At 47.9% G+C, this 14,273-nt stretch overlaps 1 protein-coding gene across 6 annotated transcripts in view; it reads right to left on the bottom strand.

Moving 5' to 3' along the window:
- The window catches only part of COL6A3 (collagen type VI alpha 3 chain), a 92,476-nt gene that overhangs the window by 25,621 nt on the left and 52,582 nt on the right, over window positions 1–14,273 (bottom strand). For all 6 annotated transcript variants that reach the window (XM_033229777.1, XM_033229780.1, XM_033229782.1 and 3 more), the window contains 15 exons: window positions 13,866–14,011; window positions 12,072–12,164; window positions 11,453–11,506; window positions 10,426–10,497; window positions 9,695–9,721; window positions 9,539–9,583; window positions 9,368–9,421; window positions 8,857–8,919; window positions 8,151–8,216; window positions 7,672–7,725; window positions 5,231–5,266; window positions 3,667–3,729; window positions 2,836–2,898; window positions 1,445–1,507; window positions 460–522 (listed from right to left, as the gene is read on the bottom strand). In XM_033229777.1, coding sequence (XP_033085668.1) covers window positions 460–522; window positions 1,445–1,507; window positions 2,836–2,898; window positions 3,667–3,729; window positions 5,231–5,266; window positions 7,672–7,725; window positions 8,151–8,216; window positions 8,857–8,919; window positions 9,368–9,421; window positions 9,539–9,583; window positions 9,695–9,721; window positions 10,426–10,497; window positions 11,453–11,506; window positions 12,072–12,164; window positions 13,866–14,011 — 962 coding nt within the window. The remainder of the gene's footprint in view (window positions 1–459; window positions 523–1,444; window positions 1,508–2,835; window positions 2,899–3,666; window positions 3,730–5,230; window positions 5,267–7,671; window positions 7,726–8,150; window positions 8,217–8,856; window positions 8,920–9,367; window positions 9,422–9,538; window positions 9,584–9,694; window positions 9,722–10,425; window positions 10,498–11,452; window positions 11,507–12,071; window positions 12,165–13,865; window positions 14,012–14,273) is intronic.

Genomic DNA, 14,273 nt, shown 5'->3' with positions numbered 1-14,273 from the left:
AAAATGAGTTACTGGGGTAATAATTTCTATTCCTAAGATGTCTCGTTCAAAAGAAATTGTTTCCATCTGGATTGAGATCTGATCAAATCCAATTCCATTTTAACCCAAATGACATTTACTTCTTTGCAGAAAAGCTTCATCTAGTTATGCTTGCAAAGCATTTGCGGGACCTCAGATGAAGGTGGTTTAAGCTTCATTAGCCTCTACATTCCCTTGTATCAGGAAAAACACAGGGGAAAAATATGTCTCTACCCACTGCTCACACCACCTCTCTAACCCTACCAATAAAATAAAACTTGCTAATTTGCCATGGATAAGCAGCAAGTTTCACTATTTCCAGCCATATCCCCAATAACACAAGAAGCAAGGCTAATCTTTATTTGGAACCCTCTCCTGGCTTCCTGCACCTTCGAGCAAAGAGTCAGTGACAACCTGGCCCCGAGCGTGCTGTGACCTTACCGTCTCCCCACGAGGGCCCCGGTTTCCGATTCCTCCTTTTGGTCCTGGCTCTCCGGGCTCACCCTAGACATGAGAAACACGGCTGAGACCCTGTGGCCTAAGGCTGGCTTACACTGTGATGCCAAGCCCTACTTTTACTCTAGGTAAGGGTGCTGCAACATGCTGACTTTACCTTTGAGATTTCAGTGAAATGATTTTCTAAATTGCAACATTCATGTGCAAACTCCTGGAAAAGAATCCAGGAGGGTTTGTGTTTGTCCTTTTCACCAGTGTAGCATGGGGGGACAGGCTGATGAGAAGAGAGAGGAACAGCTGGGAGAAGAAGGCACAGAAGGCGGCAGACATTGAGCCCAGCATGAAACCCAGCAACACCCTCCAGGCAGAGACCATCGTGGATTCGCAGGAACTCATTTCTTTCACAGAAAACATGTAGTCTTTCAGACAGGTCGTGACAAATCGTAATTTATCTCAAAGCTCATAGAAAGGAGGTTCTCAGGTAGCCTTCATATAGCAGACTTGCTGTTATCCAGAACAGTCAGGGTCGGGGCTCTTGGATGATCTAAATGTGATTAGCTGAGCCGCTGTGCGTACACTGCGTATGTTTAAAGACTGCTCATTCCATATTATGCTGAAACTGTGCCAAGCACGGCCCGGCTGCTCTGATGGCTCAGAGGGTGCTGCACTATCGGCACAAGCCAAGCAAGAGAGGAGCAGAAAAGCCGGCCACTGATGGAGGGCTGTGGCCAGGAGAAAGCCAGCCCTCTGGGCAGGGATGGTTGGTGGCAGGGATGGTAGCGGGGATTATGGTGGGAATTGTTGGGGGATAATAATCCCACTGGCCAAGCCTCAATCAACAGGGGAGGCTGGAGTGGGAACCAGTAGTACTGAAGAGGAGGGACAGACACACTGACAAAAGAGGGAGAGGGGGCATGTGTGCCTGGCTGGTCCCTGTCCTCAGGAAAGCTCTACCTTTCTCAAGACAAACCTTTCTTCCCAGGGGACCGGTTCTGCCTCGTTCTCCAGGAGCACCTGCGGCACCTCCGCTTCCCTGGAGCAGGAGGGGATGAATGTGTCAGTCAAGTGGTCAACCATCCAAGCAAAGTTGTCTCTGAAACCTGACTCTCCCCTGCATGGAGGTCATAGCCCGCCAGGGGCATGGGACCTGTCCCGCCTGCAAATCCCAAGCACTCAGCTCTGAGCACAGGGGTACAGACTCAAATATAAACATGCACGGAAATGGCGTGCACAAATTTAAAACATGAGTATTACCTCTCAGTGCCAGTTTTCACAAATTAACGCATGTTGCAGTTATTAATATACATATTCTAGGTTCCTGACTGGACAGCAAGCTCCCAGATTTTACATGACTTTATCCTGCCTCCCTTTTCACACACTCACAATGAGCACCTGGTGCATACGGGTTTGTTAAAGCCTGTTAGGTGAATGAATAAACTGATCGAAGAAACTGACTCTTAAAATGTGGTACAGTCTACCTAGCCCAGAAATAACTTAAAATAGGTGGTGAAAAAGCACAAATCAATACATGTTTCTGGAACTATTGGATAACTATTTGAATAGCTCTGCATCTCTACCATCTTAAATTGTTAATGAACTACAAGTTAAGTAAATTTTTTTAAAAACCTCTAAAAATATGTATTTATCAGCTTTCAAGCTAGAGAAAGACTTTGTAAGCAAGTTCCTGCCCTCTTCCACCGTAAAATATTTTTGTGCATTTATGTAGCAACATATTGAGCTTGTTATCAGTTTATTAGTCATTTTTTGGTAACAAATGATAGGATACCTCCCTCAATATCATCCCAGACATGAGGGAAACTCGTATATGTAGTTCCATGACACCTGATCCTAGCCCAGCAATGACAATGTGTCTCTGCTCATCATGCTGATAGCTACAATGCATGATAACATCCGCAGTCACAGTAAGTTTAAGGACCATCTTCTGTGCTGAACTCAAGGATGAACTTGAGGCATTCACTATACAAAATACATAAGCACAAGGGGCTATCGCCAGGGGCCAAAGGTGAAATACCTTGCATAATCTAAGAATGTTGGGGGATTTAGATTTTCCATGATTCCATCTCAAGTACATCCCCTGATTTCCACCCAGGGGTCTACGCTTGGAGGGAGCAGAACTGAGACTTAGAGGCCCCTGGAGCACCAAAAAAGGAAACTCTTACTTTCTTGGGGTGAAGTATCCAGTCACTGCAAGGCCTGAGGTTAAATCTGGGGTTTGTGTTGCCAAAGAGGAGAGCTAAAGGGAGGTCTGTCTACAATAGCCTCATCCGAAACACTCTCAGCCTGCCTGGCAACGTGCCCTCTGTTCAGCTAGAGAGGGGCCTGGTTTGGGGACAGGCTTACCCGAGGTCCAGAAATGCCTTGTTCTCCTATGAGCCCTGGAGGACCGGCAGGACCAGCTGGGCCCTGAGGAAGGAAAAGGCCAACGTGAGTGCTAATGAGGTGACTTTCCGTGGGAAACCTCTGCCCGTCCCACAGGACCCAGAGCCTCACTTCTGCCAGCCGAAAAAGGCCACCCAACCCCACAATTCTCCTGTCTCAGCTGCAGTGGCAGCTGCCTCAATCCAGAACGTGAATAGGCAAGTGAGCTTAAATGTATACAAGCAACAAGCATTCAAAAAAAAAAACATGTAGGAGAATCGTCACAGAAGCATCATTCACAATTGCCAGAAGGTGGAAACAACCTAAATGTCCATCAACCAATGAGTGGATAAACAAAGTGTGCTGCAGCCACACAATGGAGTCTCCTTCCACCATGAAAAGGAATGAAGTGCTTCTACACGCTGCAACGCAGATGAAGCTCAGTGTGGAACATGATGCTCCGTCAAGCCCCACACACAAAGCTGCCTAGCAAATGATTCCGTTTATACAAAATGTCCAGAGCAGGCAAATCCATAAAGAGAGAGAGATTAGTGTTTGCCAGGGACTCCGGGTGGAGGGCAATGGAGGGGGGCGACTGCTATTAGGTACAGGTCTCCTTCGAGACTATGTTTTGAACCTAGACAGAGGCGATGTTTGCACGGCATCGTGGAAGTACTAAATGCCACTGGATTGTTCACTTTAAAATGGTTAACTTTCCGTGATATAAATGCCACCTCATCATTTTTACAAAGAACTTACCAGGGTATTTGTGAAAATATCAAAGGACATGCAGTCACACAAGGAAGCACTCACCTGTGCACCTCTGGTCCCCTGCTCTCCCTCAAAGCCCGGCTGGCCAGGACCCCCCTTGCTGCCCTTTGAAATAAGAGAAGATGCAGGGAGGAGTCAGGAAGGTTCCTGTCAACATCAGCTCTTTGCTCTACAGTCATTTCTGGGCCAGGGACTTGGAAAGCAACCAGGGAAAATTCAGTTCTTCCAGAGGTAACAGATGATCAAAGTGGTAACCCCAGGATGAGACGCTGAACACAGGAGTCAGCTGTCTCCCTGAGCTTCTACAATTGTTCCTCACTCTTGCCTCACCTCTCCTCGGACAGCTTTGTGAAACAAGGATCGTTTAGACCTAAAGCAGAGGACCGAGACACTGGGAAGTTGCATGTTGCCGATGGCCAGATAAGGTGGGCATGTTCTGGAAGAGGTGCCCACCCAAGACACTACTGCCTCAATCATGTTTCCTGTACTTGGACCCCAAGTTCCCACTGGGCACCATTTTCTCTAGACTCTGCAGAGGAGGCTAAGTTTAAGGAGATGGCTGAAAGAGGCTCAGGAGCCATGACAGCCCAAGGAGAAAGAAAATTAAATCTCAGAACCCCAAAATCACTAAGCCAAAGGGAAGAGTCAAGCTGGGAACTGCATCAGACAGAGCTGCCTCCAATTCTGTTCTTAAACAAGATAGCTACAAAGAATTTTTTTTTTTTTTCTTTTTGGAGACGGAGTTTCACTCTTTTTGCCCAGTCTGGAGTGCAATGGCGTGATCTCGGCTCACTTCAACATCCGCCTCCCGGGTTCGAGCAATTCTCTTGCCTCAGGCTCCTGAGTAGCTGGGATTACAGGCATGCACCACCACGCCTGGCTATTTTGTATTTTTAGTAGAGATGGGGTTTCTCCATGTCGGTCAGGCTAGTCTCGAACTCCCGACCTCAGGTGATCTGCCTGCCTCAGTCTCCCAAAGTGCTGGGATTACAGGCGTCAGCCACCGTGCCCAGTCAGATTTTTCTTTTCTTTTTTTTTTTTTTTAAGATGCATGCCTCCCTCACATTCCGCCTGCAGGAAAATTCCTTGTGGACAAAGGACAGACAGAACTGAAAGTCTCCTGCTGACAGGAGACAAAGGCATATCCAATTGCTTCCTTAGCCCTATTTTTCACTAAGCCTAACTAAGGCATAGGTGACTGTTCTTGTAAACTGTGCATTCAGCAAAAGGCTAATCAGAGACTCAAAAGAATGCAACCTTTTGTCTCTTATCTACCTATGACCTGGAAGCCCCCTCCCGTGCCTCGAGTTGTCCCACCTTTCTGGACCAAACCAGTGTACGTCTCCCACATACTGATTGATGTCTCATGTCTCCCTAAAATGTATAAAACCAAGCTGTGCCCCAAACACTTTGAGCAGGTGTCATCAGGACCTCCTGAGACTGTGTCACGGGCATGTCCTTAACTTTGGCAAAACAAACTTTCTAAATTGATTGGCATCTGTCTCCCAAGCTTTGCGTTCACAGGAAAGAGTATTTTTCACTCCTGGACTGGGCGGCATCTAGGCTGTTTGAAGAGAGTCTCCCGAGGGCACTCCATGAGGCTCACCTTAGCTCCGGGGGGTCCCCTTCGGCCAAAGCCACCCTGTGGAAGAAAAAGTCCCACAAACCGTGAGGGGAGCATGGGCTGCAGGGCATGGGGCCTAGAACTCTTTCAGACTTCACCCTCTTATTCTACGGTTACTCAGGGGAATCTTCCCAAGCACCCATATTGTGCCAAGAAGCAGAAATCACGCCTCATCAGCCCTGGGGAAACTCGCACACACAGACACCCTTCCTCCACCCTCATCCGGGTGAAGTTCTGCTTCCTTACTACTCCTGTTAATCACCCAATGGAAGTTTTGAGAATTACTGCAGACCTGCCAAGCGAAATAATGACTCCTTTTGGCTGCAAGATCCCAGCCAGTTTCCAATGAGGAATGTGAAAAGGGAATGTCAACCTGTCTATTTTTCTTCCATCTTCCCAACTGTAGTGAGAAGTCATGAAATACGTTAATTATAATGGAAGGGAGTCCCAAGTTCTCCAGGTGATCCTGGCCAAACACAACACACACTCGGTTAAGTAAAGTATCTGAAGTGCACACATGTGCACCTAAATGTCTCGTGTACTTAGGTAGGGCTCATGACTTGGCAACATCTTCCTGGATGCTCCAGAGGTGACCTTTAGTTCAAACATGTGGGCTTACTTCACAAGTAATCCATTAATTTCCACCTCAAAATTGTTTCCTCGGCAGTGGAAAGGTTTGGGGTGGGACTCTATGAATGTCCTGGGCAGTCTTTGCAAAGTTAGGGTTGGTGTTGCAGAGGCTGTGACCCACTAGCTCTGTTGTGAGGCTCGGCCATCTGCTACATCAACCTAGGAACCTCACTCTCCGCTTGCAATTGACCAGCAAACTGCGGTGACCAGTTTGCCATTATTCGCTGTAGTGCCACCTGCTTCAGTGGAAGATCTTGGCCACCTTCCATGGAGAATTTCAGAGAAGGGGATACTCTTCGCCTCTACAAAGCAACAATCTGGACTGGCCCCTCCCAAAAGTGACATGCTAGAGTTCCATGAGAGTCCACCAGTACTCAATGATACATTGCTCAGGCCAGAGGCCGCCTGCGGAGACTCTAAAAAGCAGATGTAGGCATGCCAAAGCCCAGCGGGAGGGACACATTTCAACTTGGCCTGAGCCTGGCACTGTAGTCCTAAGGGAAGGGATAGCAAGTCGTTAGGCCACAAAAAGAAGAACTGAGTCCGCAAGAGCCCGTGACTGAAACCGAATTCAAATCCAGTTTCTACCTTGTGTGGAGAATTGAAATTAATTGCATGAACTACTCAATTTTAAGTCATTTCATGAAAACAAGGTTTGGCTCTGCTCACACGCTGAGTTGTAATAGCCCATTGTAACATTTGATGAGTATTTCTTCTTTTCCATTATATAGCTTCTTTTTCATTATGTAGCATGATTCAAAAATAATGCTCACTTCCAAGCAGTTGATCCAGGTCTTTACCATTTATTAAAAATAAATAAATAAATAAATAAATAAATAGTGCTCAAACTTTTTTAAATGATATTTTCAAAATTTCTATTTTCTTCTGAATTTTCAAAGCAAAATGATGCCCGTAGTCCTTCATTTGATTTTGGTGAGTCTCTCCTTTTGAAAGCCCCTCACCCCAGCGTACTCTACTGGCCCAAGTGCTGGGGTTGAACATGCCACTGCCCCTCAGGGCGTGGCTGAGGGCCCAATTCCCAACACCTAGCCCCAGCTTGCAGCCTTTGTGCTCTGTTCATTTCTGAGCAGGGACCTCTCCTAGGCACCCACCAGCATCCTGAATTTCTTCTGAGGGTTTACCAACTTCTACAGCACTGCCTCCCTGAGCAGGGGTCTTACTTCCCGGCTACAAGGAAGACCCTGGAAGCTTTTGGATGACTTCAGAAAGATCATTCACATCACTTTGACTTTAGCATTTCTTCAACAAGACTGAGGATTAGGCATACAAGGAACTATTCTGCTACAGATATTTCTGAAATGTCTTGAAATTGCAAGATGCAATACACCAGAAAAGAAATAAATCTAGTTTTGTTATTTCACTTACAGCATCCCCCCAAAAACCCACAGATAATTACAAAAACAACAGATCTACAACCCCCTCAGCCTTCTTGCCCTTTATTCCCTCCCTCCCCCAGTATTAGGATTTCCATTTGGGTTTCTTAAATATTTAGTTGGATCAAACCTGGCCCGATATTTGAAAGTAGCAAAGATATTATTTTTAAAAGCATCTTTCAGTATGTTTTTGGGGAGAGCAAGAATTGGGGAGAGAGAAGAGATGAGGCACCAAGGAAATTATAAGAATGAAAATAGATTGGAGTACAACCGTTTCAGAAATTCTTTCACATTCACTCAGTAAAGAGCTGCGGAGTAACCATGCACCACGTAATGTTGGGCAGATCTTAGGGCACTGAGGATTGCTGCAGAGCTCCCCAAAGGTCTAATGGCACTCACATTCTTCCCAGTTTCTCCAGGTCCTCCAGGTACTCCGTCTCTCCCTGGGACACCCTGGTGGGGGGAAAATTAGCATGAGATTCTCATCTGCAGAGAAGAATGTCTAGCTCTGAAATGTTGCACAAGACATTGCAGGGAAAGGGGTCGATTCACAGAGGAAGAGCCCGTCTGCAGGACAGTTGCACACTTTGCCAGATGCATTGAACTTCAGTACATTCCCACCTCTACAAGCCTTTGGCTTAACAAGCACCTTCCGTAAATATCTAAGAGGCACAGATTCTGCTGAGAAGCCCCACTTAGCAAGGGTCACTCAGGTTCCCCACGCAGACTTCCTTCATGGGGACTCTGCTCCTAATCTTAGGCTACTCTGCAGTGTTAAAGGCCACGTCTTTGGCCTCTGTGGCTTCTGATGAGCCGAGGACCATGTCCTTTCTCTAGCCCTCAGTACAGGGAGAGTCTAGGAATGTGCAGCGCCCTACCATGGGGCCGAGGTCGCCGATTTCTCCTTTGGGTCCTCTCTGCTGGCTGTCTTGTCCTGGGTTACCCTGAAAGCGACATGGGAAAGTGAAATGAGCCACATATGGAAGGAAAGGAGCTGCCACTGGACTGAATGGTCAGGGAAATATTAGCAAGGACCTGCATGCAAGGCTCCGAGGGACAAGCCCGTTGACCACAGCCCATCCAGGCAACATCCATGCAGCGCTTACAGAATCCAATCACGGGATCAGCAAAGCACTCTTAGCCCCAAACAGGGGCAATGGTTCTTCCCCAGGGAGGAGGACGACCCAGGCTCACTCTTGCTTATCCTTAACCACAGAGGCAGGATGGACTGGAGGAGGAGGCTAGCATGTACCGCTCATTTGCTTAACGGTTTTACAGAGCCACAAAATGAGAAAAGCTGCAAACTCTTCTCTTTTCCAAAAGCAAATTTAAAGTGCCCTGATACCACACTTTTGGAAATTTCTTAGATATTTGTATAACAGGACTTGCAAATGATTATCTGGTTAGCAACAGAACCAATACATCTCCCCAAACCCCAAAATTGCAAGAAAAAGACAAAGCACATATTTTATCAACATGTTTTAAAGCAATTTCAAAAGTAGAATTCTTCCGTTCATCCCACATTCCCAACAACCCTCTTCCCCAGGCTCAGGTCTGAAATCGTCAATAAAGAATCTTCTTTACCGGGTCCCCTCGAATCCCAACGTCTCCTCTTTCTCCTTTCACTCCTCGAGGTCCTTTATCACCCTAAAGAAAAAGCACAAGTGAATGCTAAAAACTAGATGTTTCCATTTTTATCTCACCCTAAAATTCACATTCTTCAATTCATAAATCTTAACTAGAACAATATTGACAATTTATTCATTCACCATGAAGGCAAGTTCACTTCCACATATTTTTTATTCGTTTAGTAAATCCATGAATATTTATTGGGGACCCACTTTGTGCCAGGCACTGGGGATTTATTTACAACAAAACAAACGTCCCTGCCCTATGGGACGTGATCTCCAAATGAGAAAATGTACTGTAATGTGTCAGAGCTGAGAGGGGATGTCACGGGTGCACCCACAGGGGAAGTCAGGGAAGGCTGCCTGGAGGAAGCAGGATTGACATATATGAGGAAAGGAAATAACTATTCCCTAAATGAAATGTTGATATTCTTTCCATAACAGCAGCACTGTGGAAATACACCTACCCTTCTTCCAGGATTTCCTTTCTCTCCAGAAGAACCAGGCAATCCTTTGTCTCCCTGCCAAAGACAAGGATTAAAGGTCACACCTGCTGCAATTTCTATCACAGACTGAGTTGTTAGTTTCTGGAATCTTCGGAACCAAAAGCAGTTTGAACTTAGAGTAAAATCACTTACATCTTCACCGTCTAGACCATCCAGTCCAATTTCTCCTATTTCGCCCTAAGAGGGAATAAGGCAGACAGGTAAGTAGAGAAAGCTATTCTGGCAAAGGAAGAAAAGAAAAATGCTGGGAGAGTTTTCCATTTATAAAACAAAACCAAGCTTGCATACCTTCTCTCCTGGGAATCCCCGAGAGCCCTGGAAGGCAAGAGGACAGGGGAAGCATTAGCTCTTCCTACACGGCTGGTCCCTTGGGCAGAAGAGGCCGAGGGCTGTTCCCCCGCTCCACCCCATTTGAACGCTGCAGTGTCTGAAAATTTAATATTAGAGTCCCACCCCTTTGGATTCCTCTCTCACCACCACGTGCGGTGTTTTAAAGCTGAAACTCGAACTGGATGCTTGGGTGGTCTTGGATCCCTGGGTAGGGGGGGCGGGGGGCGGGGGGCGGGGGCCTAAAACCCAGAGCAAGGAGCTGACTTTGTAACTTTGCTGCCCTTCCCTTCAGCACCTGCCTTCAAACTTCAGCAAACAGAGAAGCAAGTTCACCAGCCTTCAACCCCCGTGCTGTCCTCTCAGTCCACTCCCTTCCCCGGCCGCTCCCACAGTCCAGGGCCGGGCCCGTGGGCACCAGCCTTCCCTCCACCCTGGCCCATGTTCTTTCCTGGTGAGCATTTCCTGGCTCCTTCATGTTTCCATAGGAAACTATTTCTCCACTCTCAGGTTCCCCACCAGCTGCAGCCCCTACTCCTGAACCCACCCCGCTCAGAACTGCCTTCCGATGAGAGGTCACGGGCTGCTGAATGCTGAGGTCAAGAAACCTGGGCCGGTGGCCTCCCTCTCTGGCAGCATCTGGAGAAACTGCGAGTCACCTGACCCCTCCCCACCCATCACCCACGCCTCACCTTTATTCCTCTCTGGCCCGGGCAGCCCTGGAAACCTTGAGTGCCGTTCACACCAGGTGGACCTCGCTCACCCTATTGTGAGAGACAAAGGCATTTTGCAAGCTGGAGCCCTTCATCACCCCGTCTCCGCCGGGCTTGCAGCAGTGAAGGTACTGTGAACAGCATGCAGCAGAAAGCAGATTGCACCATGGGGAACGTCAATCGAGGCTACGTGAGCCAGGGAGCCTCTTGGGCTCCTGCATGAGGCCTGGCCTGGAACCTGCAGTTTGCTGACGGAAATGAGATCTGGGAGGGTAGGAGTGCAGACAGCACTGCTCTGCAGGCTGAGAGTGGGTGGCCCCCAGCACCGTGTCTCTGTGGGTGCTCAATCCTGGGAAGACCCACTGGCCTGACAGCTTCTCCAAGTGATGCTTGATTCCCTGTTCTCTAGCCAAGCCCTGCCGGCTGGGCCCTGGTGACTGCACTGTTGCTCGTGGGCCCCTCTGTCCCCTATCCCAGGGCTGGACCTTGATCTAGTATCCCAAAGCTCCCCAGACAGGCGTCTATCCTGGGCATCCTCCCATGGACCCTGCTACTGGGGTCTGTCCATCCTCGAGACCCTCGGACACTGATGATCTGATCCAGCAACATTCCCTCTGGGGACTGCCCTAACGGGGTAACTCCTACAGCCCTGCTGAGGTTTCCTACTATGCCCTCACCCCTCAGCTCACTCCCATCTCTACTTGCATGTCTTAATCTAGTAGATACTGGGTGTGCAAATTCGGTGTCCCTCTGGCTCAGAAACCAATCAATCCCTCCCTCTGAAATAGAGTAAGAGCAAATCCCACCCTTCATGCCCACATTTGTCATACTTCAATTATTGTACTTAGACATCTGGGCAAAGTTGTTAAGAAAATTAGAAATTAATTTTTCTCCCAAAGGGAAAGCCATCAGCAACTGAACAAATGCTGAAATCCACAATGCAATCCCAATGGGTAAGGATCAAGGAGGGGGTGAAATTTTAGGGACGGAAACAACTTTTACTTACGGGTCCGCCCTCATCACCAGGATAGCCTCGGTAGCCGTCTTCTCCAGGAATACCCTGAAACAAAGTAAATCAGGTCCTTTGTTAAATCCCGTGGTCTTCTTTGTTCTAGAGTAAGGATCCCTGGGTCCCCCCTTCATTTGGCAGAGCAGCACTAAAACTCAGCATGGCTTTCCCTGTTACTGCTTTTCCCCTCACTACGCCATGTCATGATTCTCTCTGTCAGGATCTCTAAGGCTCCTGCTCTGCCAAGAAAGCCTGTTAGTTCCTACTGATTCAGAGCAAATGCTACGAGTTCCGGCTGCCATTCCCAGCCAGGCTGCTGTCAGGGATGCCAGCTCACTTTAACATTATTTTATGAAATGAAGGACCAAGATGTTAAAGCACAGATCCCCTTATCCCATGCAAAAGGAGGGTTCCGCCTGAACCAAATTCACTGGGACAGGCCCCAGCAGAGCAGCACACAGGTCTGCCCCTCAGAGCTCCTCCTTCTAACATAAGAAATGGTCTCTCGTCTCCTCCTTTATCTCCACATTCTCCTGTTAGAGAAATTACCTCACCAAAGTAATGTCAGACTTCTGACAGCTCATCTCAGGGGTGGGCAAGGGTAAAGCCACCGTACCTTTGGCCCGATGCTGCCAATGGGCCCGCGGTCTCCCCTCTGCCCAGAGCACTTGCAGGGAACCCCACAGCAAGCTTTCTCGGCAATGTTGTCCTACCAAAAGGAAGAGAAACCAAATGTTCAGATCTCAAGAAACGCCCAGCAGAAAATCATAAATATGCTTGAAGGGTCAAAATCGGATGCATGGGGGTTTCACAGTGCAAGGTGAAGTCCCTCCAGGTGACATTTGTTGGATGGCTGACCAGCAAAGTCAGGAGGGCCCAGCTCCTGGCAGTCAGGGTGCGGGTGGGAAGTCACCAATGGGAAAGTAAAGAACAACCAAAGTAAGATAGATCTTATGCACAATGTCACCTCAGGCTGGACCTTATTTCTAGAAGTTTCCATTGTCACATCTTAACTATAGCTTACATATGTTCCAGTTCCAAAGTGCAAAGCCAAGCAAATGGCAGATGGCCAAGACCGAAGGTGGTTCCAGAACAGAAATCCATGACCACCCTTCCTTGGAACCAGGGTGAGAGTCACGGGATATGGTACCAGCCCAGAAAGAGGCTTCCAGAGCAGCCCTGGTGGGAGCAGGCACAAGTGGTCCTGGCCTCAGAGCCACAAGCTTCTCAACTCCGGGTTACACAGACACACTCTACATTCTCATCCCAACTGGCCCCTGACCTAATGTGGGAAAGAGCGTGCCCAAATACATTTCCATCCGATAACTAATGGTGGGCACATGCACTTTCTTCCAATGAGGTTCCAAGAGCTTTCCCTTTCTCCCATGTCCCAGATTTGTGAGCTAACTCAACCTACCTCCACCAGTAAAAAAAATCCTGATTCTAGCCCTGCAAAGAAGTAGGGAAGAAAGGAAGGAGCAGGGTCCATTCATCCCATTCTCATAGCCACAGTCCACTGTTGCTACCACCAAAGAACCTCTGAGTTAGGTCGGGTGTGGTGGCTCACGCCTGTAATCCCAGCATTTTGGGAGGCCAAGGCGGGCGGATCACGAGGTCAGGAGATTGAGACCATCCTGGCTAACACAGTGAAACCCCATCTCTACTAAAAATACAAAAAATTAGCCGGGCGTCGTGGTGGGCGCCTATAGTCCCAGCTACTCAGGAGGCTGAGGCAGGAGAATGGCATGAACCTGGGAGGCAGAGCTTGCAGTGAGCCGAGATCGCGCCACTGCACTCCAGCCTGGCTGATAGAGTGAGACTCCATCTCAAAAAAAAAAAAAAGAACCTCTGAGTTCGCAGCTCAGTCCCACATCTCCCCGGTCTAAACCCAGGAGGTCACACCTCCAGCTGAGAGAGGCTGTCCCTGGGCAGAATTAGAAGCCCCAGAGGGAGCTTCATTGACACAGAGGGAAACTAGAGAGGACAATTAAAGCACTTCTCCACCCAGAAACAGCCTTTCTTTTCCTGCATGTTCTTGTTTTTATCATGCAAGATTTCAGATGTTCTTGACACAGTTTCCTGTTTGAGGATGGCCATCTCGATGGTCTGCATCCCAGCAATGGTGTTAAAAGCGGCCATTGCTAAGGGAGCAGAGAAAATGCTAAGGCTACAACCTCAGCGCGCCCAGGACCCCCTTCCAGCTCGCTGGATTTCCAGCGATTTGCTATCTCCATTTCCAGATTCACACATGTTATGGCAACAAGGCAGTTCCCAAGTGAATTAAATAAATTTAGTTATCCACCAAGGCACCCCTCCCCCATTCGCCTGGTAATAATTAACTTCATTCTCTTGAAATGCCAAAAGGTGCGGTATCTAAACTGGTTTGTGTATAAAGACATAAAAAACTCACAAGTTGCTCCGCTAGTTCATAATCCAAGTCCAGCAAGTTAAGCCTCAGGGGCCTGTCATACATGAACCCTCGCCCAAACTCCAGGTGCATTAGCCGCTCCAAGTTGGCCACTCGTTCAAGGCCCACCAGGATCAAAGCGCGGACACCTGCAAAGAAAGACACATTTAATACAGCTCGCCTAGGCTGGTGGGAACTGCATTGTCCTTTTTCCTGACTACATTTTTAAAGAAAACTTCAGTGTAAAATTTAGCTTTTAACTTGAATATATTTAATCAAGTTAATTGGCTACTCTGAATAGTTGAAATACTGAAACTTTGGATTCTGCTGAGTAATTGTTTCCAGTATGTCAAGAACTAAACCTATTACCAAAACTATAGGAAGTGGCATCCATGAAGTATATTCATGCAT

The sequence above is a fragment of the Trachypithecus francoisi genome, unplaced genomic scaffold (assembly GCF_009764315.1).
Source record: "Trachypithecus francoisi isolate TF-2019V2 unplaced genomic scaffold, Tfra_2.0 Lachesis_group13, whole genome shotgun sequence".
Lineage (NCBI taxonomy): Eukaryota > Metazoa > Chordata > Mammalia > Primates > Cercopithecidae > Trachypithecus > Trachypithecus francoisi.
The sequence above is the reverse complement of the archived record's forward strand: the minus strand, read 5'-3'. Positions and strand labels throughout refer to the sequence as shown.